The sequence below is a fragment of the Argentina silus genome (genome assembly GCF_951799395.1).
Source record: "Argentina silus genome assembly, chromosome: X".
NCBI classification, from domain to species: Eukaryota; Metazoa; Chordata; class Actinopteri; order Argentiniformes; family Argentinidae; genus Argentina; species Argentina silus.
Genome location: NC_139653.1, coordinates 12072099 through 12098193, shown reverse-complemented (window position 1 = coordinate 12098193; position 26095 = coordinate 12072099). Strand labels below are relative to the sequence as shown.

At 42.3% G+C, this 26095-nt stretch overlaps 1 protein-coding gene across 1 annotated transcript in view; it reads right to left on the bottom strand.

Annotated features, from left to right (window-relative positions):
- Nucleotides 1–26095, bottom strand: part of slc35f3b (solute carrier family 35 member F3b) — a gene marked incomplete at both ends in the record, with an annotated part of 64428 nt that continues 38333 nt past the window's right edge. Inside the window, 6 exons of the mRNA XM_083695378.1 lie at nt 1–242; nt 473–562; nt 845–1037; nt 1785–1910; nt 8964–9183; nt 19161–19503. Of these exons, the coding sequence (XP_083551504.1) occupies nt 1–242; nt 473–562; nt 845–1037; nt 1785–1910; nt 8964–9183; nt 19161–19503 (1214 nt within the window). The remainder of the gene's footprint in view (nt 243–472; nt 563–844; nt 1038–1784; nt 1911–8963; nt 9184–19160; nt 19504–26095) is intronic.

Here is a 26095-nt window from a genome sequence, read left to right as displayed (position 1 = left end):
TCAGTGTGCAAATGTTGACATGGAGGTCCTGGCTCTACGGCTCCAGTTGAGCCCCGTGCTGGCCCCTGCCTCTCCAGCGACCTCTGCTGGCTCGTCGCGCTTCCGCAGCTTGGTGTGGAGCTGGATGAAACACTGGTCCCAGTCCTCTGGCAGCAGCAGCATGATGAAGCCCAAGCAAATGATGAAGACAGCGATGAGACGGACCGTGTTGAAATGGATCTCACATGTGTACAGATCCACCACTGCAACACAACAAGCCAGGGATTAAGACTATACAGCACCACACAAGACAAAATGTCACTGTACATGTACTGGCAGCCCCCCCTCAGCTTGTGAACACAATCATTAATTATTAAATGTTCCATAAATAGATTTACTGGACAGAAGGTTTATATGATCTTCTCATTAACATTGTGTAGGGAAGGGGTTGTAAAACAGTGATACTTTCAAGGAAGTTGGCGTGAGGACTTACTGGCATTTACAGGGACACTTAGGACTATGCCCAGGGAAATTAATGTTGGGTACGTGATGGCAACACCAAAGTTCACCAGGATGTTGAAAGCTGTGGGAGAAGCACAGAAAAACAGGGGAACTACTCAGCAAGTGTAACTACTCAAAGGCAGCTGTTATTGTAACACAGCTCATCTTATTCTTAAAACCTTTACAACAAACAAGAATTAGAAACTGTACTAAATATAACCAGACAAAACTATTAGGACCTCTTTTACTGAACTCCATACATTAATGATACTGTAAAGATATTTGTGGTAAAATCAAATACTGTATCAACAAAGTTACAGCAGATATTTTGTTTCAGTCTCATCATGGTCAAAATTCTCCCTACCGAAAAGCAGGCCTGAAACCCCACAGAGGTAGGCCCAGGGGATGTCCTCAGGGGAGCCAAAGTACTCCACACGTGTGAAGTACAGAATAACTGGCACAAAGCTGACAAAAACAAAGTTGGCGCTCCCGACGATGGTCAGAAAGAGTGCTGCCTCTCCTAATTTGGCACTGCCCAGGACCATCTTAAAGAGCACCTGTAGGAAAAGATTGAGAGGAGGGAGAATAGAAGAACGTCGATGAATCAGGCACCCCATGAATTCACCTTGTCCGCCCTCTAATTAAATAGAAGAGACGGGCAGACTAGAAACAGTACCTGCCAAATGTCTGCCAGCTCCCTGGCGGTGTGCCACGGCTGTCTGTTTATCACATCAGGCCATAATGACAGCATGGCAGGAGTCACCAGACCCTAGCCATAACATATACCTGTCTGTCCAGCCTCTCTATTGGTCTGCCCATCCCCTTAACCACAGGTACAAATCACAGGCCAAACAAACCATAATTATGGCTCTGTCAGTCAAAGTTTGACAAGTCTCCTGTCGTCTGCTGATATAAGTAGACACTGGAGGTAATATACACAAGGAGTCCATAAATCCTTATGTAAAACCACAAAGTGTTCATAAACCGTAGCTCAAAGGACAGAAATGTGGGTGAGTGTCTTCATTAAACTGAGGAGAGCAGAGCCACGTCATATACTCTAAGATCTGAAATACTTTTTTTCCATTTTTTTCTAACTGTTTTCTCCCACTGTTTATTATTTATTCTTCCTGTATAAATGAAATGTGTTACATTCATAAAGTTTGCTTTGATATGATTTGAGAAGATGGTGGCAGACACACCCTGTTCCTTTACTGTTATGAAAAGAGATAAGACTATTGTATATGTAAATAGTCTTATAGTTCAACTGTGTCCTCAGTGCTCGGAGCCTGTGTTGGTGTCCATACCTTGTAGAGTGCTGACATTGACGCAGAGGCTACAACCAGTGTGATGCCAATGACAGAGTGACTGTGGAACCCATCAGCATAAGTCATCATCACGATGCCAGCGATGGCAAAAATGGCTGCCACAATCTGTAGAGGTAGAGGAGGAGACATCAAGCAAAAATGGAAATACAAGTCTGGTCATAGTCAGCCACTACACGCTATCCCTTTTTTAAAGGGAATGAATATCTGCTCACAATGCATCATCATATAAAGACGAGTAATAGTGGTTATCTTGTGTGCATCTGTAGAATTGTAATTGTAGTGAGTTAGCACTAGATGTTGAATCAAATACTGTTGATAGAAAAGGGTGGAAAAGGAAAAGATTAAATGAAATAGATAAATCATGTTGACTACAATAAACTACAACTATACTATCATGTAAATCAAATGTGATAAGTCACTGTCAGTGACTTGATTGAAACTCAGAAATGTCGGTTAAATAAATAATTAGCATACGAGCAAGAGTGTGCAGCTCTCTTTCTTTTAAGTCACTGTCAGTGAGCATTACTGTATCAGTAAACAGGTTTACGCCCCAATGGCAACACTGGATTTTCCCTTTCCTCCAGACTCTCGGTCACACACACACACACACACACACACAGAAAGAGAGAGAGAGAGAGAGAGAGGGCAAGAGAGTAAAGACAGTTTCTTCCATATGGAGCAGGAATGATGGGCAGGAAGATCCTTCTATTTACTGCTCTCTGTCACCATGTTTGGCAAGCGCCATCCCTCACACACACACACACACACACACACACACACACACACACACACACACACACACACACACACACACACACACACACACACACACACGTGTAGGAGCTGCCTATTATTCTTTCCCACTACACTCCTACTCCTATCCATTACACCAAATTAATATTGTTGAATAGAGCCTGCACAAAACCTAGCCAAGGTAACCTCCAAAGGCCACTCAGTTGTGTGTGGTTATGTGTTAGTTAATGTTTGTGTATGTGTGTGTGTGTGTGTGTGTGTGCGCGTATATGTAAATATGGCTGTGTGTGCCTGTATTGGTGTTTGTGTGTGTGGTTGTGTGTGTGGCAAGGCACAGACCAGCTGAGTTGATTAGTGCTGCATTAAAGAGGTGTCAGGAAGACAAACGAGCCCTGTGTTTTCACCTGGCCAGAGCCCAGCGGCACCCTGGGTAAAATATTTCTCTCTGTAGTGCAGGCTGGCTGTCAGTCATGTACCCACCTCTCCTTCCTCTGAGAGGCCTGCTTGTTTTCTGGGTCATGGACCCCACAGCTTTTACCAAGATTTATTTTCCTTTCTCCCAGCTGTGTCAGCAGTTCCCATGTTGGAGGGGAAATTGAGCAAGACTGGCCTTTGAGATCGAGGCTCTCCCTCAGTCACCCCACTCAGTCACTACAACACAATGCTACTGGAGGCTTATGTCCCACCAACATATGCCATGTGTAACAGGAGAGGATCAACATGCTACTGTACCTGCTTTAACATCTTACAGAGCAGAGGAACAACATATCTGGATCACTGAACAACAATTATCTAAACACTAATCAAAATGTTATTCTCAACCAACCAGTGCATTACACACTGTACCCATACATTGTACCATCATACCCACACCCACTCACACTCTGCTGTCCACCCACCTCATCTTGATTTAGCCCTGGGGCCCTAACCCATCAGCAGGCCCTCTGTAGCTCAGCACCAGCAGCAGGGTTATACTTTGGAGGGATGATTTGACTTTCCCCTCTTGCCCCCCGCCCCCCGCCCCCCCACACACACACACTTCATTTTCATATGATGGGAAGCCATTCAAGATCGCCCGCATTGCTGCAGACATCAACACACTGCAATCTCCATCAACAGGCAGGGGAGGGAGGGAGAGCGGGGGGAGGGGAGAGAGGAGGAGAGAGAGAGAGAGAGAGACGAGGGGGGGGGCGGGGAGAGAGAGGGGGGGGTGGGGATTTGACTGGGGAGACATGGAGAATGAGGTGAGGGATAAAGACAGAGGAGAGGAGTGAAGGGGAGAGAGTGTTGTCAGTTGCAGTGTGGGGAGTAGCTGCAGATATGAAAGCAGCTCTGCAGAACAGAGAGAGATGGAGACACCAAAAGCAGGGAGATGACAATTCTCAATCCACAACAAAACCATTAATCTCCTCCACTTCCCCTTCTCAGCCAGGACTCTCCACCCTCCCTCCTTAGCCCTTGAAACCCCCTCTCCCTACTCCCTCGATCAATGTCTCTCATGTAGCTATGATATCACAGGAAACTGTTTCTATCTTAAAATGAAACTAAACTCTGCTTGTATAATATACTAGGGTTAGGCGACATCCATATTTTCTTATTTATGATATTACGACATCTGATAATATTGTTCATTGCTTTCGTATGGTGGAGACATGCCAGCGTGAGCAAAAATGACTGAACTGCGTGTATGACTCTCACAGATGACACCGGAAAATAGCTACTCCGGCAGCCCTCTCTGATGCCTACTCCTTTTCTCATTCCCCTAGACTCTCTGGTCGAAGGGGTGGCACAGGGCTCCTCGTCTCACCTAAGTGGTCACATAATGTCCTTCTCCTGTCACACCTGTCCATATCCACCCTCGAATTTCATGCTGTTTTTGTCACCTCCCCAGTCAAACTTCATATTGTTGTTATCTATCATCCACCAGGTCAGCTTGGCAACTTCTTAGAAGAGATGGATGTCCTTCTCAGCTTCTTCCCTGAGGACGGCACACCGCTCACACTACTGGGTGACTTCAACATCCAGTCAGAGAAGTTTCACTCGTCTGGAGTACTGGACCTTCTCTCCTCGTTCGACCTTACCCTGTCCCACTCTCCTCCAACTCATAAGGCCGGCAATCAGCTCGACCTTGTCTTCACAAGATCCTCCCATACCTCCAACCTTACTGTTACTCCACTTCCAGTTTCTGACCCCTCTTCCAGTTTCTTTTGTATCCTTCTCCCTTCCCCTCAAATCCAGACTCTACCCACATTGTATCCACTCTTCACAACCTGTGTACCCTCTCCCTCACCGCTCTCTCTTCCTCTGTCTTATCCTCCCCACCCTCTGTTGAATCTCCTTTCTATCCACTGATGCAGCCTCCTCCACCCTCCTGTCCACTCTTTCCTCCTCCTTCGACTCTCTCTGTCCACTGACCCCAAGCACGATCCTCTCCATGGCAGCTCCTTGGCTGTCTGAATCCCTGCAAGCTTGTAGAATAGGGCTCCGGGCAGCTGAGAGGAAATAGAGTAAAACCGACCTCCCTGATGACCTAAAACCTTATCTCTCTCTCCTCCTCTACTACACCTCCTCTGCATCAGCTGCTAAAGCTTCTTACTACCATTCCAAAATTCAATCTGCCTCTGACCCAAGGAAACTGTTCTCCACATTTTCCTCACTCCTCAACACACCTCCTCCCCCTCCTCCCTGTCTGGAGATGACTGTCACCTACTTTGAAAAGAAGGTTGATGACATTATCAGCTCTTTCCCCCCCTCTCCCCTGATGATATTTTAAAACTGGTCACATCCAAGCGGGCAACCACCTGCCCTCGCGATCCTATCCCCTAACCCTTTCTCCAATCCATTTCCAAAGACCTCCTACCATTCTTTACCACCACAATCAATTCCTCTCTATCCACAGGATCTGTCCCAGCTGCCTTTAAGAGAGCCAGAGTCAAGCCTCTTCTCAAGAAACCAACTCTTGATCCGTCTGCTGTCCATAACTACAGACCGGTATCTCTTCTCTCCTTCTTATCTAAAACCCTTGAATGTGCTGTCTCTAACCAACTGTCTCACTATCTCCTTCAGAACAACCTCCTTGACCCTCACCAATCCGGCTTTAAGGCTGGGCACTCTACTGAGACTGCTGTCCTTGCTGTCACAGAGGCTCTCCACTCTGCTCGAGCTTCCTCCCTCTGTTCTCATTCTTCTGGACCCGTCCTCTGCATTCGACACAGTAAACCACCAGATCCTTCTCTCCACCCTCTCAGAACTAGGGATCTCTGGCTCTGCACTCTCCTGGTTTGCATCCTAACTGGCTGATCACTCTTACCAGGTGATGTGGAGAGGGTCGCTGTCCTCTTCATGCACCCTCACTACTGGGGTCCCCCAGGGCTCTGTCCTCGGGCTCTTACTGTTCTCCCTTTATACCAAATCTTGGCTCTGTAATTTCCTCACATGGGTTCTCCTACCACTGCTACGCAGATGACACTCAACTCTGACTCACAGGTGGTGACACGTGTCTCTGTGTGTCTTGCAGACATTTCTGCTTGGATATCAGCCCACCACCTCAAGCTCAACCTTAACAAGACTGAGCTGCTCTTCCTCCCTGGGAAAACCTGCCCTCTCCAAGACTTCTCCATCACAGTAGAGAACTTCACTGTGACCTCCTCCTAGACAGCCAAGAATCTTGGGGTGATCCTTGACAACCACTTATCCTGTGCGGCGAACATCACAGCAACAGAACATTCCTGTAGATTCTTCCTCTACAACATCAGAAGACACATCCATTCCTCACAAGAGAAGCAGCACAACTCTTGGTCCAGACACTTGTGATCTCCCGCCTTGAGTCTTGCAACGCACTCTTGGCTGGGCTCCCAGCCTCTGCCATCAGACCTCTGCAGCCCATCCAGAATGCTGCTGCCCGTCTGGTGTTCAATTTCCCCAAATTCACCTGTGTCACCCCCTCCTTTGCACCCATCACTGGATCCCAGTAGCAGCTCGCATCAGATTCAAGACCCTGATGCTCGCCTACCGGGCGGGAAAGGGAACAGCCCCTCCCTACTTGCAAGCGATAGTTAGCCCTTCAAACTCCAGCCCAATCACTCCGTTCTTGAACCTCGGCTGGCCGCCTGGCACTGCGCCTCTACGAGGATGCAGCGGTCACGCAATTCGGTCACAGCTTTTCAATGTCTTGGCGCCCCGGTGGTGGAATGAACTTCCCACTGCTGTCAGGACTGCAGAGTCACTACCTATCTTCCGCCGTAGACTGAAGACCCATCTCTTCAGGATACATCTTGACTGTCCTTCCTAAGACCTCTTCAACCCCCACTAACCCTCTGTTCTTCTACTGTTAAAAAGTCATCCTTTTTTCTTCTAGCATTGTGACTGCCAGTGGCCCCTGGTACTAGCATAGATTTGTTTTTCTTATGATGTCTGATGTATATTCACTTACTTTAGACAAATGTACTTGTAAATCGCTTTGGATAAAAGCGTCTGCTAAATGTCAAAAATGTAAATGTATGGCTGGTGTTGTAAATAGTCTGGTGAAACAGAGACATGTTTTCACCGCTAGATGTGCTTTTCCTTGCAAAAAACAGAATACTGCATTTGTAGTAATGCACATATGTGGAGTTTTAAGCACTTAAGAGTTTTTAAGTAAATAGTAGAGTGGAGTATTTTCTGCAGGAGAATAGTAGGTAACACTTAAGGTGCCCTTTGTAAAGAGTTTATAAATGGTTTATAAATAGTTCCTAAGTAGTTTATAACCAGTTTATTATTCAATTATAAATCATTCACAAACAGTTATAACTCATTAGTTCAATATTCACTGGGTGCTTGCCAAATAGGGAGCTTGCAATCAGGAGCCAGTTATTAATGCTTTAGAAATACACTTAGAAATGCTATGAGACCTTATCCATACGTCACCATGCAACATTATTGTTGGTGACATTTTATCAGCTACATATATTGATAACTCATTAATAAATGGTCAGAGGTTTTCTACAGAAGTACAGAGGATAGAACAGTACTCACATGACTTAATAAGCAATGTGGTCTACTCAAACCAGCTCAGAGCACTAAACACACATCGGTGAACACAGAGAAAGCATAAGTATGGATAGATATATCTACAAATAAAATCTGGGAACCTGCATGGTTGACATGTTAAAATGAGGAACGTGTTGACAAGGACAAGGATTTCAAGAATGGGCCATTGGGCAAAAAACATGGTGACAGGTCCACTGTACTTTGGGAGATTTTCCATTGTATGTAAAGGCGTGTTGAATGAGTTTGGTGCCAGCTGAATCTTCCCCACAAATAACCGTTTCCCAACTGTGCAACCACTGCAAATAATGTTTCATGACACATCAGGGTTAATTTACAAGCATTAATAAGTGCATTTATGAATCATTAATAACTGTATTAATATAAGCCTTAATAATATAATATGGCTCCTGATTGCATAGCACCAAGTAAATATTGAACAATCTAAACTAATTAGTTATAACTGTTTGTAAATGTTTTTTTTATTGAATAATAAACTGGTTATAAATGATTTATTAACTAATATTAAACCATTTATAAACCCTTTACAAAGTGTGCCTGTAAATAAAGTGCTACCGAAAAATATCACGATAAACTCCAAATATCACAATATTTGACAATGTCTAATATTGGCCCAACTCTTTGATATACCCTATGCAACCCTTTGAGGCACTTCCTGAAATAGAAAAAAACACATGCAGTACACAAAACAGTCCATATCCCAGTCACTGCCTGTAGATACACACCACCAGGAATGACTCAGTTTTGAATGGCACCACAGTCTGTGCAGCGAATTAAATCTCCATAAAGCCTTGAGCTGTCGTAAACAGTCTGCTGTCTGCTGCTGCACATAAAGGAGTTAGCAGACATCTTTTCTCCTGTGTTAATGGCACATAATAAACAAGAATCCCTCTCAAGGTCCATCACCCAACACTACAAATAGATATTTTACAAACTCTTGTTGAGAGTCCTTAATGTAAGTTCACACTCTTACTATTCTAACAGCATCTCTTTCCAAGAGCCAAACCATTCCATATAAAACATGCAATTAAAAGAAAACACTTTACATCCATATAGGCATGTAAATACAGCAGTGAACAGAGCTCTAAGAACATCCTGAGCATGTTCCTCTCCAGCACAGAGGTTTGATAGAAAGTAAACGGCAAAGCCTGAGGCTCATTAGCTTGTGGTTCCTCCAGGTTAAAGCCCACTCGGGCAGGGATGCACAATTACAGTTTGGTTTAACTTTATCAGGGACTCTGACTGAGACTGTGGTCTACAAGATAAAAGCACTTTATTTATGCACGCACGCACGCACGCACGCACGCACGCCACCTCCCCTAAGTGTAATGCAGTGATGGTGGATATGCTCTCACTCACCCTGACGCCCATGAAGCGGTCTCTGAGTACAATCCAGGAGAGCAGGAAGACAAAGGCCTTATTACAGCAGAATAGGGCGGACGCGTCGGTGGTGTTGATCTTACGCAGGGCCTGCAGGTACAGGTAGTTGGTAAGAATCCACAGCAGGCCAAACGGAGCCACCTTAGTGAAGAACACCTTCACCGTGAGCCCATCTTCCCCAAAGAACCGACAACACTCCCTACAGAGGAACACAAGCAGAACACACACATATGAACACACAAACATATAGCAGACATATATGTGGACACACAAACACATACAGAACAGCATGTAGTGTTAGTCCATAGGTATAAAGCACATTAAATAATGTTGTAAACATACTCTATATATACACAATACAAACACAGGGTACTGTGTTACAAAGTATGAAGTATTTGACTACACATGCCATGCAGTGTAGCAGTCCCACAACAATAATTATCTGGTAGTCTAAGAAGAAACAAAAAAGCAGGTTAACATTGTAGTCATGAATAGGAGATCAACTCCTTGCTATTGTTTTTGTTTGTTGTCCAACCTGAGTAATTCACTCAAACACAACAGCATCAGGCAGTGCAGGAAGACCAGACTCTGAATTTATATAATAAGCATATACCACTGACTTAGATCTTGATATTCTTATCTTTTACTCAATGATACTAAATTGATTTGAATTGCATCTGACATACTCATGCCAGTCCAACTATCTGTTTCTCTTTCCATTTTTATCCAACTCTTTTTGCCGGTCTTGAAGTTGATCATCACAGACAGAGATTTTATATACTGTAGCATTGTCCCTGACACACAGACACAGACACAGACACGGTATAGAATAAGGTATAGAACAGCATCATGTAAGAAAATGTTCAAGTCTTTAGTCAGCCAAGTCTTTGTATTTAACAAATGTATTGTTACCATTGTCAGTTATCTTATGATAAGTGAGCAGAGGGACCCCCATCTCCCTCCATCCTCTCTTACAGGGCGGTGCATTCCAAATTAACTGCATTTCAGTCAGGCAAATGCTCTCAAGCTCCTGCATTATTTACATTGGGACTTTGAGAGAGAAGCATACAATCTTTTAGAAACATCTCAAGCATTGCAACCATCAATCTCTTCCATGACAGCGGGGTTATCCAAACAATGTATTTATAGTCATTGATGTCTTAGAGGTGGTGAGAAAAGGACAGGAGAGCTAATACAAATGACATGTCATTGATTCCAATTTTAGCTTCGCCTGAGAGGCAACCCACCAGCTGTAATTTACAAAAGGAGGTGCTGTGCAGTATGCAGGACACGCAGACGGAGGCAGGGGAGCGAGAGGCCCGATTCCTGCATAAGCACTCAGAACAGTACAGTCAGACACACACACACACACACACACACACACACACACACACACACACACACACACACACACACACACACACACACACACACACACACACACACACACACACACACACACACACACACACACACACACACACACACACACACACACACACACACACACGGTATAGAATAACATCATGTAAGAAAATGTTTGTCTTTTGTCAGTTTTTGTATTTGACAAATGTATTGTTACCATTTTCAGTCATCTTATGATAAGTGATGGATTACCCTGAGAGCCCCCTACACAATAAATCCAATAAGATGCCAGACTATATCGGTCTTAAACATGCTGACACATCACAACAACTGACTAACCCCAGGTAACCCCAGGTCCATTTGCCAGAGTGGCGGGCCCGAAGCTGACGATAAGTATTGTTTTGATCCAGTTCCAAAAAGCTGAGAGTGCAGTAAAAACACACTGGCCAACAAACAAACCAACACATGACTAAATCAGTGAATATAAGGTCATAGCCTTTCTTCATTTCATTATAGAACATAACAATAATGGTAAGGAACGCTGTGTGTGTGTGTGCATGCGTGCGTGCGTGCGTGCGTGCCTGCAAGGAGCATACTGTGATCTGGACTGGTGCCAGCGAACTTCCCGCTCTTACCCCTGCGTGGATTGATACATACTAGGGGAGGGGCGCGTGATCGGAATGTGAAAGCAGCTGGCAGCTCTATGAAGTGGGACGCAGTAGAGGGACCCCCCATCTCCCTCCATCCTCTCTTACAGGGCTGTGCATTCCAAATTACCTGCATTTCAGTCAGGCAAATGCTCTCAAGCTCCTGCATTATTTACATTGTATGCTTCTCTCTCAAAGTCCCAATCTTTTAGAGACATCTCAAGCATTGCAACCATCAATCTCTTCCATGACAGGGGGGTTATCCAAACAATGTGTTTATAGTCATTGATGTCTTAGAGGTGGTGAGAAAAGGACAGGAGAGCTAATACAAATGACATGTCATTGATTCCAATTTTAGCTTCGCCTGAGAGGCAACCCACCAGCTGTAATTTACAAAGGAGGCGCTGAGGTGTGAGGAGCATGTGACACAGTTCAGATACAGTTCTACACCACCCTGAATCCCCCTCTCCTTCTCCATACTGAAGCAACACAGTACACTGTTAGAAGAATGTTACTCAAAACATGCGTACTTCATTTTGAAACCATAACAAGTGGTGTACCTAAGCTAAGATCTGGTGTATGAATGGTATTTGAATTTAAACCCAATACAAGTGTTATGATACACTGAATGGGATTGAATACACCATTACAGTGCAACAAAACACCCAAGGTGTTTCTTAAATCTGGTGTAGAGAGAGTGCGACAAGAGAGTGCTTTGAAAATACATTTTGTTTTTTCAGTGCACTTAAAAGCAACAACCAAACATGGTATGATACGTTTTGCCAGGCTGTGTCATCCATGTAATCAAATAACGAAGGTGAACAGTCAATGATAAAATTAGCTATGAGAGAGAAAACAAGTGCAGTGTCATGATAATCATATTTGCAGCATAAAGAATTATAGATTAAATAATAGTATCACAATCTGCAATGATGGGGCTTGACCAGTGATCATTTGTTCTTCAGGCAACCACTCTACCCACTACTCCAGACACAGATGTATCACTTGACGTGCAAGCTTGTTAGGCTTACATAGGCCAGTATCACTACAGTTTATCTAATGTTTTACACATAATGTTCTAGAGGCTCAATTTATGGGCATAGATAATGATACAGTGCCTATAGAAAGTCATCATACCCTGTGAAATCTTTACCTTTTGTCACATTACACCCTGGAAATTAAAATAAATCAAATCTAACTTTTTTGAGCTGTATGTGCACATTATAACCCTCATCATCAAAGTGATTTTTTTTATTTTTTATTAATTAGTGAAATACCTGGTTTAGTTAAGTGATCAGCCCCTTAGAGTATACCATTATAAACTTGCTCAGGTGCAACCAATCAACTTCCAGAACACCAGGCTAATTGCCCCCCACCTGACATCAATTGTAGTGGTTTTGATTACTTCAGAATAAAACCAGCTGTTTCTTGAGGATTCCACTACTAGAAGTGCATGGTTCTGCAAAGAATTCACCATGGTTGGAAAAGTACTTTCAAAAGGCCTCCGGGATAAAGTTGTAGGAAGGCACATGTTAGGTGAAGGCTACAAAAAGATTTCGAAGGCTTTAGCTATCCCTCTGAGTACCGTTCAGAGCATCATTAAGAAGTGGACGGCGTATGGCACCACCAACACCTTGCCATGATCAGGCCGTCCGTCCAAACTGGATGACCGAGCCAGGAGGACATTGATCAGAGAAGCTACCAAGAGACCAAAGGCAACTTTGAAGGACTTACAAGTCTTTATGGTTAGGACTGGTCTGTCTGCGCATGTGACAACAATCTCACAAGCTTTACACAAAGCTGGCCTGTATGGCAGGGTGCCACAGTCAGTCTCGTTTTGCTATGCAAAAACACACCTGGAAGATTCTGTTGCCATGTGGAAAAAGGTTTTATGGTCAGACGAGACTAAGATTGAACTTTTTGGACTGAACTCCAAGCGCTATGTTTGGCGAAAACCAAACACAGCACACCACCCAAAACACACCATACCTACTGTGAAGCATGGTGGTGGCAACATTATGTTGTGGGGATGTTTCTCTTCAGCGGGGACTGGGCAATTGGTCAGGATTGAAGGGAAAATGGATGCTGCCAAGTACACCAAAATTCTTGAGGACAACCTGCATCACTCTGCTAGACAGCTGAAGATGGGCAGGTCATTCACCTTCCAACACGACAACGATCCTAAACATACCGCCAAAAGAACAACGCAGTGACTTAAGGATAGAAAGGTGAATGTCCTTGAGTGGCCAAGTCAGAGCCCTGACTTAAATCCGATAGAAAATCTGTGGATGGACTTGAAGAGAGCAGTCCATCGCCGCTCACCATGGAATTTGACTGAACTCGAACAATTCTGGAAGGAAGAATGGGCAAATATTCTCCAATCTAGGTGTGCAAAGCTAGTAGAGACATATCCAAACAGATTGATGGCTGTAATTGCAGCAAAAGGTGGCTCTACAAAGTATTAAATCAGGGGACTGATGACTTTTCCAACCCTGTTATTATTGTTTTTCATTTCTTATACATTTTCAGAACTGTTGCCTTTTTTTTCATTAGTTTGATGTTGTATGGCTAAATGTGTACATAAAGCTGGAAAAAGGGGTTTTGATTTCAGGCTGTACAACAAATATAGTAACTATTTCAAAGGGGTATGATGACTTTCTATAGGCACTGTATATTCTTAATGTGGAGGACTGTAAGTAAGAGGTAAAACTTGGAGGTCAGTCACCTGAGCAAGTAAGTGAGTAGCAGCCCATTGAGCTAAAGCCTTTGTAAGAGCAGACACATATTTACATTATAGGAAAGATTACTATAGAGGGCTGTGTGAACTACTGTATGAACTATATTGTGCTGGGAACAATTCATAAAGATTTGTTTTCCTAGATTCAAGGGGGACAAAAGATAATACACAGTAGCTCGGCCTTAGAAATATAAACTCAATTGGGAGACATCAGTCAACTACTAGACTAAAATCTTTGTAGCCCTGCTTAAAATTGACATACAAAAATCCATTGGGGCTGATCTGCTTGATCTAGGCCCATTGCAGCCCATGTGCTCCCTCTCCATGAAGGTGGAGACCTCATTAAAGTCCAGTAGATTGCATCATTACTTACTTTTTCCAGGGATGGTTAACTCTTGAGGGCTTGGGGCTCTACTGAGTTGTGTAAATGCATCAAAAGTACATTACAGATGGTTGTTCTGCTGCTCTGGCAATTCGTTTTTCTTGATTGTGTTTCATAATATTGTAATTGTGTATGATGTATACTTGTAATGATGTGTATTACAGGGGAGTAAACCTGACTCCCCTGTAAGAGAACTTGGTCTCAATGTGACTCTCTGCCTAAATAAAGGTTAAATAAAATACTCCAATAAGCAGCTAGGTAGTTTTTCGGGGCCAAGTCAATCTTCAGATTTAAATCCAATTGAACCATCTGAGTGCAACAATAATAGTTAATGTGATTTTAGAATAAATATCTTTGTTTTCATCGGGTCATTGATTTCAATTTTGCATAGGAATCAATGACACACTGTGTGTATTAGGCTGTCACTACCAACCATTTTGTAGAGTGACTGGGATGATGTCCCATCGACTGTGCTTTTTCCTCTCAGCCATTTAACTTTTTAGACTTTTGTAAGTCTCCCCAGGCCTCAGGGTAGCATTTCTGAGCAGTTGTTCCTCAGTTTGTAATGACAGCCCAGAGACCATATAAAACAAAAATATTCATTCCAAAATCACATGAACTATGGCGATACAGTCATGAGAAAAAATTAGGACACCCTATGAAAACCTTTGTCTTCTTTAACATATTCAAACATATGGACATTTGATATTCATTTGAACAATATTGAAACATTGAGGTAATATAACTAAACAAATACAACTGAAACAAATCATTTAAAAAATGATTGGGAAAATGTAATTAATAGAAATGCAATCTTCTTGTGAGGAAAAAGTTAGGACACCCCCACATTTAGTTCCACTTAAAATGCCTAGAATTATAATCAAGAGCACCACATCAGGTGCAAATGATTAGAACATCGTTACAGAGGATATTGGAGGAGCCTGTCCTATTTAAACCTCAGACATTTAGTTTGGTTTGCTCTTGATTGTTGAAGTGAGTTGCATCATCATGGCGAGATCAAAAGAGCTCTCTGAGGCCTTCAGAAGATAAATTGTAGATGCATATGAGTCTGGGAAGGGATATAAAAAGATCTCCAAACAATTCGAAATTAGCCATTCCACTGTCCGGAAAATAATTGACAAGTGGAGAACATTTAAAACCACCACCAACATGGCCAGGTCAGGCCGCCCAAGCAAGTTCAGCCCAAGAGCTGACCGAAAGATGCTTAAAGAAGTCTCCAACAATCCCAGAATGTCATCACGGGACCTACAGGTATCTCTTGCCACAATTGATGTCAAAGTACATGCATCCACCATAAGAAAGAGACTGAACAAGTTTGCATTACATGGGAGGTGTGCAAGGAGGAAACCCCTGCTGTCAAAAAAAAACATCAGGGCAAGACTAAAGTTTGCCAGAGAACACCTAGAGAGGGACCAGAACTTCTGGAACAATGTGCTTTGGACAGATGAATCCAAAGTTGAACTATTTGGGCACAGTAAGAGTAGACATGTTTGGCGCAAAACCAAGACAGCATTTGAGAACAAAAACCTCATACAAACTGTGAAGCATGGGGGTGGAAATGTCATGGTTTGGGGCTGCTTTTCTGCAGTAGGGCCTGGTCAGCTCATGAATTCTGTATGGTATCAGAGGGTGCTTGAGGAAAATGTGAGACCATCTGTTCGAAAGTTGAAGCTGAAGCGGATGTGGACCATGCAACATGACAATGACCCAAAACATTCCAGTAAATCTACCAAGGAATGGCTCAAGAAAAAGAAATTGAGAGTTCTGGAATGGCCAAGTCAAAGCCCGGATCTTAATCCTATTGAGATGCTGTGGATTGATTTGGTTTGGCTGTGCATGCAAGACACCCCTCGAACATCACACAGCTGAAAGAATTCTGCAAGGAGGAGTGGGAAAAACTTTCTCCCAATCGATGTCAGAGACCTGTAGACAGTTATAAGAAACGTCTAATTGAGGTTATTTCAGCCAAGGGGGGCAATACTAGCTATTAGGGCATAGGGTGTCCTAACTTTTTCCTCAGTAGGAATTGGCATTATTGTTAATTTTTCGTTAAATAAATGATTACAAAGTTACATTTTCATTGTTTTTTGTTAAATTACATCCCCTTTATCTATAGATATTGTTAGAAAGAAGATAAAATATTGATAATGTCCATATTTTTAAGAGAATAACTTAATATTTTGGGGGGTGTCCTAACTTTTTCTCATGACTGTACATTACTGCCAATATTATCGTAAATAAATAGAGTACAATTCACAAATGTGTACAATGATCTGTGAACAACAACACAAAGCACAAATAGAATTCACTTCAATCTCAAATTATCTCAGATTATTTTAAAGTTGTATATGACAGTGTCAAGCTATCATTACATATTATTGCTACATGATTGATGATGCATTTGTTGCATGGACTGGACACCACTATGGTGCCATCCTGCAAGACAGAGATAGACAGCAAATAACGTAGCAATTACAAAATAAAGGTCTGCATATAATTTCAATACAGACTTGTGTTCTTGTCTTAAATATTACATACCTGATAACTTTGTGGTTGGTGTTGATATGTATCAGATACTTGGGACAGGGTACAGAGGGGACGGCTACAACAGTCAAATGCATAGAACCATCATCAAACTTTAGCGTTACCTAGTTTCAGCATCAGTCCCTAGATAATCTTTAACATACAGTATATAATAGTCAACTTATCTTGAATAATTATGTGTAGCACATGCCATGCAAACTAGCTATGCATTTAATTTAAATAAGAGTAGCTACATAACTTTACCTGTAGTTGCTTTCCAGCTGGAAGGCTTCAGCAAAACGTCCATTCGCAATGAAAGAATAAATCCTCAGAACTAAATAAAGTTGAAACTCATCTACTGTTGGGAAATTGTATCCCTTATAGACTCAGTGAAACCAATGATCTTAATAAACTGACAAATACCTTACATAGTTTGTTTATGGAACACAACACCACAAGGCTAACAACAAAACAAGGCATGATGTCATCAAACAGCATTACGTAATTGCCTGGAAAAAAAGTCTGCAAAGATCTTCGATTGAAGTGGAGATAGCTAACTCATCAAGCCCGCGCTTAAGCCCTGCATTTGTGGATCGTTTTCTGTGTTTAAGCGGGAAGTTAGTGCCAACATTCTGTAAACAAATGTAAACAGATCCATAGACATAATGTGATCTGCAAATGCAAATTTGACAGTTCTAACTCAATGCAATCCCTTTTTTTAAAAATAACATTGAAAAGTTTTCGTTTTTTATTCACACATCATGATGTTTGTTTACACATTTTAGAGCATTTATTCACAAGTCATTTAGCATTTATTCAAATACTTTTTACTAGTACAAATCAAGAGGTATTTGTTTGTGGATAGTGAATTCTATTTGTGCTTTGTGTTTTTTGTTCACGGATCATGGTACACATTTGTGAATTGTACTCTATTTATTTAGAATAATATTGGCAGTAATCGATCTCCATAATGAACTATTATCCTTGCACTCAGATGGACTCAATACATTTTTGCATTTGAGCGAATTTGAGTGTCATAGCAAAGGGGCCGAATACTTATTGACTCAAGAATTTCAGCTTTTCCTTTTTAATTAATTTGTAAGAAATTATAAAAAAATAAAAAATAAAAGTTTACATTTACCTTTATGGCATTTAGCAAATACCTTTATCCAAAGCGACTTACAACAAATAGATTTGTTTAAGTAATTGAATCATCTATCCATCAGTCATCATAAGATAAAGTAATCTATAGTAGGACCAGGGGCTATTGGCAGTCAAAATATTTCCACATTGACATTATGGGGTATTTTGTGTCGATCAGACAAAAATATCAATTAAATCTATTTTAATGTCAGCTTATAACACAACATCAACAACTTACTGAAGGCACTGTATGCATCTGTCCCATAACTTTTATTGCCCTGAAATAGGGGGACTATGTATAAAAAGTGTTCCTGAGTTTTTGAATGGTGAAACCAACATGTACAAAAATACCCTTAAATAAAAGCTGACAATCTACACTTTAAAGAGACAATCTGAGATTGATAAGTACATTTTTTCTTTATAAATACATTATATATAGCTACTGATTCTTGAAGAATATGACTTATAGATGCCTCATGAGCTTAGTTGAACTGTTACTCCATCAAAATCTTGATGGAGTATGAAAGAATGAAAGCTTGTTCTACTCCATTGCTTGTAAACAAACACTGTACAGCTCCAAAACATAGTTAAAACTGTAATTTTTATCTCATGGATGGTCAGTCATGGCATCTATAGAGCCAAAAGAAGAAACAATGCTTCACTTTCCAATTATTTACGGAGGGCATTGTATTGAAGTCCCTGCACTGGCTCCCAGTCAGCTACAGAAAAGATTTTACTCCAGAAAATCTTGCTGCTGACCTTCAAGTGTGTCTGTGGAACTGCTCCCCCGTACCTGAAGGATCTTATATAACACCCTAACCTCATCCCGCAGTCTGAGTTCCAGCAACAGCCTCCAACTCCATGTGCCCAGGACTAAGCCGTGCTTAATGCCACCCCTCGCCTCTGTAATGAGCTTCCAGAGGACCTCAAGACAGCTGAGATGCTCTCCTCCTTCAAAACAGGACTATAAACTCACCTCTTCAGACAGGCTCTTCTGTAGTCTTCTTAGTTGTTTATAGTGTGTTGTTTGTTTTTTGTTTGTTTGTTTGTTGTTTATTTATTTATTTTTTAAATGCACTCAGTTCTATGCACTTTGATATTGTTTGCTTTACAAATAAAATGTATAACAATACTAATAATTACTATTATTATTTGATAAATATGTGTGTTGTTTGAATTACACAATTACAATTCAGTCTACCAATAAATTCGACTACGACTACTACTGCTACTGGCCTTCATATTATGTTTGCCATCTATACACATGAAACAATGACATCATCATTTTAATGCTACATTTTGCAATTCCATCCATGATACACTTGTATTTCTCTTTGGTGTTCTAACTGTCCTCTTACCTGAATCTCTGTCTGGGCGTCTGTCTCTCTGGGCTCTTGCACAGGTAGCCAATGTAGTAGAGGGGGAAGAACAGGCAGTTCCACGTGGTGGCGAACCAGGTGAGGGTGAAGGGGGCATCAAACTGCTTAAAGGTCAGCTTAGCCAGCTGGGTGGAGCCTGCCCAAGAAAAGCAAACGCACATCACCATGGCAATGCCCCACAGCACCTTCTGCACCTGGACGGCGGTCACTCTGATGCAGCAGTGCAACCTCCGCTTCACAACCCCTGACTCCACCGCTGCCCCGCCTGTCGTTGGCTGTCCATCTAAAGTGCCCACCACATTCTCCCTGGGCCGGTCTTCTCCTGAACACAAGCACAAACAACACAGATGTTACACACGTTACACTTACGGGCAGCAAAATCATAATTTACACAGAGCAAACACACATCCACACACATTCCCTTGAGCACACACTCCTAAATACTGGACCAATTCACATTTGGACTTTTGGGACTTCATCTTCATGGGACATGAGTCCAAACTTTATGGGGGAATTGCAGAAAACCTGATGTGGCAGTTTATGTTAGATCTGCAAAACGTAAGAGAATTCTTTAATGCAATATCCAATTATGACATCTAAATGCATACACTCTATCATTTATTTCATGTCTCTTTGCACCCTTAAAAGAATCTTATATTCTTTTAAGTTCTCCTTGTTCACATTTTTCCTCCTTTGCTGGGTCTAAAAATATGTACTTTCAAAGTTCAATTGAGCTGGAACATAATCAATCAGACCTTTGAGTAATAAATCTGTTAATCATGTGTGGCAGTCCCCAGCCAAACAGAGGACGAAAGAGGGCAAAGCTGATACCCAATCTGAGGCGACCTCTACTCGGCCTCATGACTTACAATGACACGCGCGCGCATGCACACACACGCACAAACACACACAAACACACACACACACACACTCTCTCTCTCTCTCTCTCTCTCTCAAACATGACTTTTCAATCATTCTGATTACCTGGCGCATGACTTTGCTGTAAGAAGTTCAAGTGAGGATGTGGGGATCATTTTCAAAAGATCGAACACAGCTGAATTGGATTGTTGAATGAAATTTAAATGCTGCTTTGCTTGTTTTTATACGCTTGCTTTCTGTAAAACCACTAACTATTAACTCTAATCATGAATAGTAAACCCATTGGTAATTTTTGTTCCACAGATTATAGACTACAACACAATAAAATCGAATCATTATTGCACACACTCCAGGTGATCATTAATTAATCTCTGAGAGTTTGTCACTGGGAGTTTGTTTATAGTCCCTCACCCTCGACTGTCTCTGCTCATAGGAATTAGCTAACCTGTCTCTCCTGTGTACAATCCAATCTGTCTTTGCGAGGGGCCACAGCCAGTTTGGGTTTGGAAATGATTCTGAATCATAGGAAATGATCTGTCTTCATATTGTACAGTAGAGACATCCATCTACTCACTCTGTTCATTCCTCTCTAAACACAAATACAGTACAAACCAAGACTCCCGTTAACAAACTTTATTGACATTGTGCAATAGTATACAGGGCCCAATGTAAAATCTATTGGTAAGACAAATTCAATGTGAAAGACACCCACCACTGAGCTCTATTAACAAATACCAGGGCCACAGCAAACACCCAGCATAATAACAACCCAATGATAACACAACACTGAACAAGATTCCATAATGGATATGTTTCATACAGTAACTATTCCATAAATGATGCTATTGTGTGCCTTTTTCTGCATTGGTGCTCTCAATCACATTAAAGAGAGGGATCTCCCTGATGGTATGTTATCCATAGATAACGAGATGCTGCCACAGGGGACATAATACCTCCTCATTTCCATACGACTCATTGCTGAGTGGAATACAGAAAATGGTTTAAAAAGAGCTCTGGCATACAAGGCACACATTAGGCCCACAACTTCGACCATGCGTTAACTGACACTCATTCATGACATGAGATGACATTCTAACATCACATACGTGTCATCAGGTAAATGTCTGATTAGTGGGCATGTGTGAGACGATCAATTCCTCAGAGCCTCATACTGTATATAGTTTGTCTCAATGCACCTCGTATTGGTAGCAGGATATCAGGATCTGACATGTGCAATAAAGCCTGGGACACGCTTGTACTTAATCTATACTGAATCTTACTGGTATCACGTTTTAATCTTCTACCACAAATCTATATAAAGTTGGCATTTCCCCTCCCAGCTGCTCCACTCTGCACCAGTGACATTTATTTTGGAGGGACCCAGAACCTCCCATTATTGTGATTATGCCGCCTCTGACCTTGCCTTGCTGTCTTATTACAACACAGATTACATTCCCTGATTGCTATCGACCCCAACGCCTGGAGAAGGCCAGTGTTCCATTCTGTGTTGAGAGCCTCTAGGTAAGCTTTCAATACATTGGGGAGGCATGATAGGCAAACTGCATTGTATGCTAATAGGCATGTTATCATGCTCTGATTTACACTAAAGACTGACTCATATAAAGCAACTGAGATGAAATGCTGTTAGTAGATAAATGATGGATGATATTACAGGGATATGTGCTTGGCATCCCAAACAAACAATATTCTTTCAATACAAAAGCATTTGACTTCACACAGAGTTGGCATTGGAATGAAAGATGATTCAAGATCATTGTTTGCTGTCAGAATGAAATGATGAATCAGCAACGGGAATGGAAACACGTACACACACACACACACACACACACACACACACAGATGTTTATCAAAGTCATACACACAAGGATGAGAGTCGAGTTTCTCCAGCCTATTCTGAACTCAGAGCCTCTTTGTCTTGTGCTGAAGGTCATCTCTGGTCTACACTGCCCAGTTTGTCCTTCCTGGGCCTCTGTCCATCTTGTGGCCCTGGCCACAGCTCCACACTGCAGCACAGTTTAATCTCCCAAACGCAGTGATGGGCCAAGCCAATCAGCACCCTGGGAGGCACAGGGAACGAGCTAAGCACTTTTAAGTCTGGCATATTTGGGCAGCTTTGGTGACATACAAATGTATAGACATTTTTCAACTACTGAGGCATTTAGCAGATGATCTAGAAATGTCTGTTTTCCACAGCTAGTGTGAAAATGAGTAATGGCACAGTATCAACCATGACCACTAGTGCTTACTAACAACAAGTGCAAAATGATCCACTGACTAGACTGGTGTGTGTGAAATGGAAAGGTAAAGTGGCAGAGTAAGATGGAGAGGCTCCTCCACTTGCTAATGAATAACAGTGGCTGTTATTACCATGACTACGGCAGCCAGGAGGATAACTCTCACGCTAATGGCTAATATACTGTACTTACCTCACTACTTCACTTGACAGATTGATTATCAAGGTCAATGGAATTGCTCTGAAGAAAGGCAACAGTAAATGGTCTCTCCTACTGTATGTGTTTTAGTAGTATCACAATGACATATTTATATATAACTCTGTGATGCCACTACGGAGAGCACAGGCCATTCTTGACAGCATTAATTCTCCTAGTCCGAGTAGTAGTAGTGCACAGATGCACTGTGACAAAATTACATTTTGAGTGTATAGCTATATCCTGATCACTGAGTGCCACATACAGTAGCACGCCTACGCACAATAGGATATGTAAAGACTATCGGTCTCCGTCTCTGCTCCCTGCTCTCTGCGTTCTCCTCGCTCTGTGCTCCTCCTCCCTCCCCTGGTAATCTCTGCAGTGCAGATCTCTCCTGCTGATAGCTGCAAATCCCAAACCTGCCAGCAAAACCCCCGTCCACCCGACTACACTTCACAAAGCCTGGCGGTGACAGGCAGAGAAAGCATGCTAGTTCCCCTCTCTCACCCCCCTCCCTCACCCAGCCACCGCCCACGCCACCACCCCCTCCCTGCCTCCCTCGACACAAACACACAGATCATAACAGACAGCAGTGTGGAAAGTGCTCGGGTCGCCTTTCGCTGCTGGGGTATGCATCATGTGTTGCTTTGTGAGGGAGGCCATATGACTGTCAGGAGTATTTTGCTGGGACCTCACCCATATGGAAAAGATTCAGAAAAACTCTATAAGATTCTTATCTGGCTAACATTGTAAATGTGTACATAACCAAATGGAACATTACTATAGAAACTATAAGATTATTATGGCTAATATTGTAAATGTGTAAATGTTCCGCTTTATATGTGAATACTCTATTTGTGTCACTTATATGACTTATACTTCATACATTCTGAATGAATAATGTATGACACAGGGGCGACTTATAAGTTGTATATGCATACTTCCTGTATAGGCTTTTGGGATAACTTTGGGAAAGTTAAATTGTGATTTAGCCATTATTTTTGTTCAAGGGGACCAAAATCTTACTGGCCAGACAAGCATCCTAACTACATTTCCATCCCTGATTACAAGTTCTATACACAACATATAGGAATCTTATTGCATTTTCACAAATCTTTTCTATGTGGGAGACCTTAGATATATTGCATGTTTTTTGTACAATAGGTTATACATTCTCTATGTCTACAAATTGCTCAACACATACAGTATACTGTATGTCAGGAATGACTAGAATCTACCATGAATTTTGTATGCAATATGCATTACTTGTAAGTTCCATGTACAACATATAAGTTTCCTATATACTTTTTATAAATCTTTCCAGGTGTGAGGGAGTGTGATTGGTGATAGACTCCTCTGCACTGTAATGCCTCAGTGATTCAGAAGGGTAAACAGATCAATCACCAACACACAGTCTAGAAGAACTCTAACCCTGCCTGTCTGGCCTCTCTGATTGTGTGTGATGAATATGCATTGACTGGTAAGCTACACATCAATCACAGACTCTGTAATGAGCACAGAAAACAAATACAGCAGTATTTCTAGCAATACAGAAGACGGTGAATAAGAGCTAATGAAATGATCTGATACTACAGAAAGTGGTAGGATAAATTGATACAGAATGTGGTGAATAAACAGCTCATGAGAAATTATCAACCTGAAATGTATGCCCAATAAAAGGGATATCTTGCAGTGTTGAATAGAATGTGGGGTTTGTTTATGGTGCAGTGCTCCCACAGCCAGGACAGACAGAACAGCCTACAGTTTGTTTACTATCCTGCTGGCTGTCAGATAGTCAGAGTGTGTGGGACTCAGCTGTGACAGCAGGCTGTCAGAGCACCCTGCTGAGGACGAGGCTCATCTGCCTGTGCTGTCGGACATGATAAAAAATACAGACAGGGAGGGAAAGATAGACCCCAAATAACCTGCAGGTTAGACTGTAAGCCAGTGGGGAGAGAGGCTCAGAGAGAAGAGAGCAGACAGAGAGAAGACGTCTGATACTGAACCACCCTCCCTCTTCCTCTTTTATCCTTCACCCTCCAGGAGCCCTGGGTAGGGGGCGTCTGTGTCGTGTGCCATTGAGCTCTGATCTGGCCAGCTGGTGGAACAGATGCTGGGGACACAGGCTAGTGCTGTGGCCATGCACAGGCAAGTGACATTGGTCAGTGACACGGCAATATGCCGCGTGTCGCCGATCAACGGAGTGTGTGTATGTGTTTGTGTGAATGAGTGCGCGTGTGTGTGTGTGTGTATGTGTGTGTGTGTGTATGTGTGTGTGTGTGTGTGTGTGTATGTGCGTGTGTGTGTGTGTGTGTGTATGTGTGTGTGTGTGTCTGTGTGTGAGTGTGTGTGTGTGTGTATGTGTGTGTGTATGTGTGTGTGTGTGTCTGTGTGTGAGTGTGTGTGTGTGTATGTGTGTGTGTGTGTGTATGTGCGTGTGTGTGTGTGTGTGTGTGTGTATGTGTGTGTGTATGTGTGTGTGTGTGTGTGTGTGTGTGTATGTCTGTGTGTGAGTGTGTGTGTGTGTGTCTTACACTCCTGCAGTCCCCTGACTAGTGCTGGGGATGGACCTGCATGTTAACAGACTGGCGGGAGTCCCAGCACATTTCCCTACAGATCTATATTTAAAAGATTGGCCGCAGTTCCCTAGTTGGATTAATGGATAGGCAACCACCGCAAGTGTTTTTTCCGAGTGTCTTCCCAAACAGCGGTTTCCCTCACTCTGCCCTGGGCAACACTAAGGGAAGGGATTACATAACCTTGATTTAAGATTTTTTTTACAGCATTGCCCCTGTGGGTTCTGGGAAATAGAAGCCTCAAAGTAACAAGTTAAATGCAAGTAAAATAAAAAAGGGGATTTAATCAAAACAAGAAGCAGTGGGACTGAACTGCCAGCTTAATTGTATTTGCCAATAAACTAAAGCAACAGCTAATGAAAAATGATATCTTCCACAAATCTTTTGGCTTCAGTATCCTGTGACATTGCTTAAGACTTTGTCAATGTCTTTGCTTATTTAAGCTGTCTTAATGAAACAGACGTCAAGTTGTTGCATACAGTAGCCTCGCAATTCAAGTTGCTCCAACCACGTCTCGAACTTGCGACCTCTGACTTGCCAACACACGTGACCGTCTCCTCAAATACACAACGTAAACCAGTTACACTATGGAAAAGCTAGCTATTCAACAGCGCGGGTGGGGGCATTTGAGGATTGAGTTTTACCATCTCAACTCAGTTACATTAATTATGATTAAATCTTTTACCCAGACTAATACAAATCCGCCACACATCATCAGCACAAGGCTCCCACAGTGCAATATCTATGATCGACTGTTTACATGAGTGAGTCTGACTGGACATAAAGTATGTTTGCAAACAGACAGGATCTGTTATCAATGGGTGGATTGAAGCTGTTGTGATCAACTGACCCCTGGGGAATCGTCCTGAGTGCAGTCCAGAGATGGCAGCCAATGAAATGTGATCCCCCCCCTCCCCTGGGAAGCAGAGGTGTTTTAAAGCGCTTTAAAGACTAAGGTCTGTCATGTTACAAAGCCTGTAATGAGATTAAAGAGATAGAGGGCCTTTTA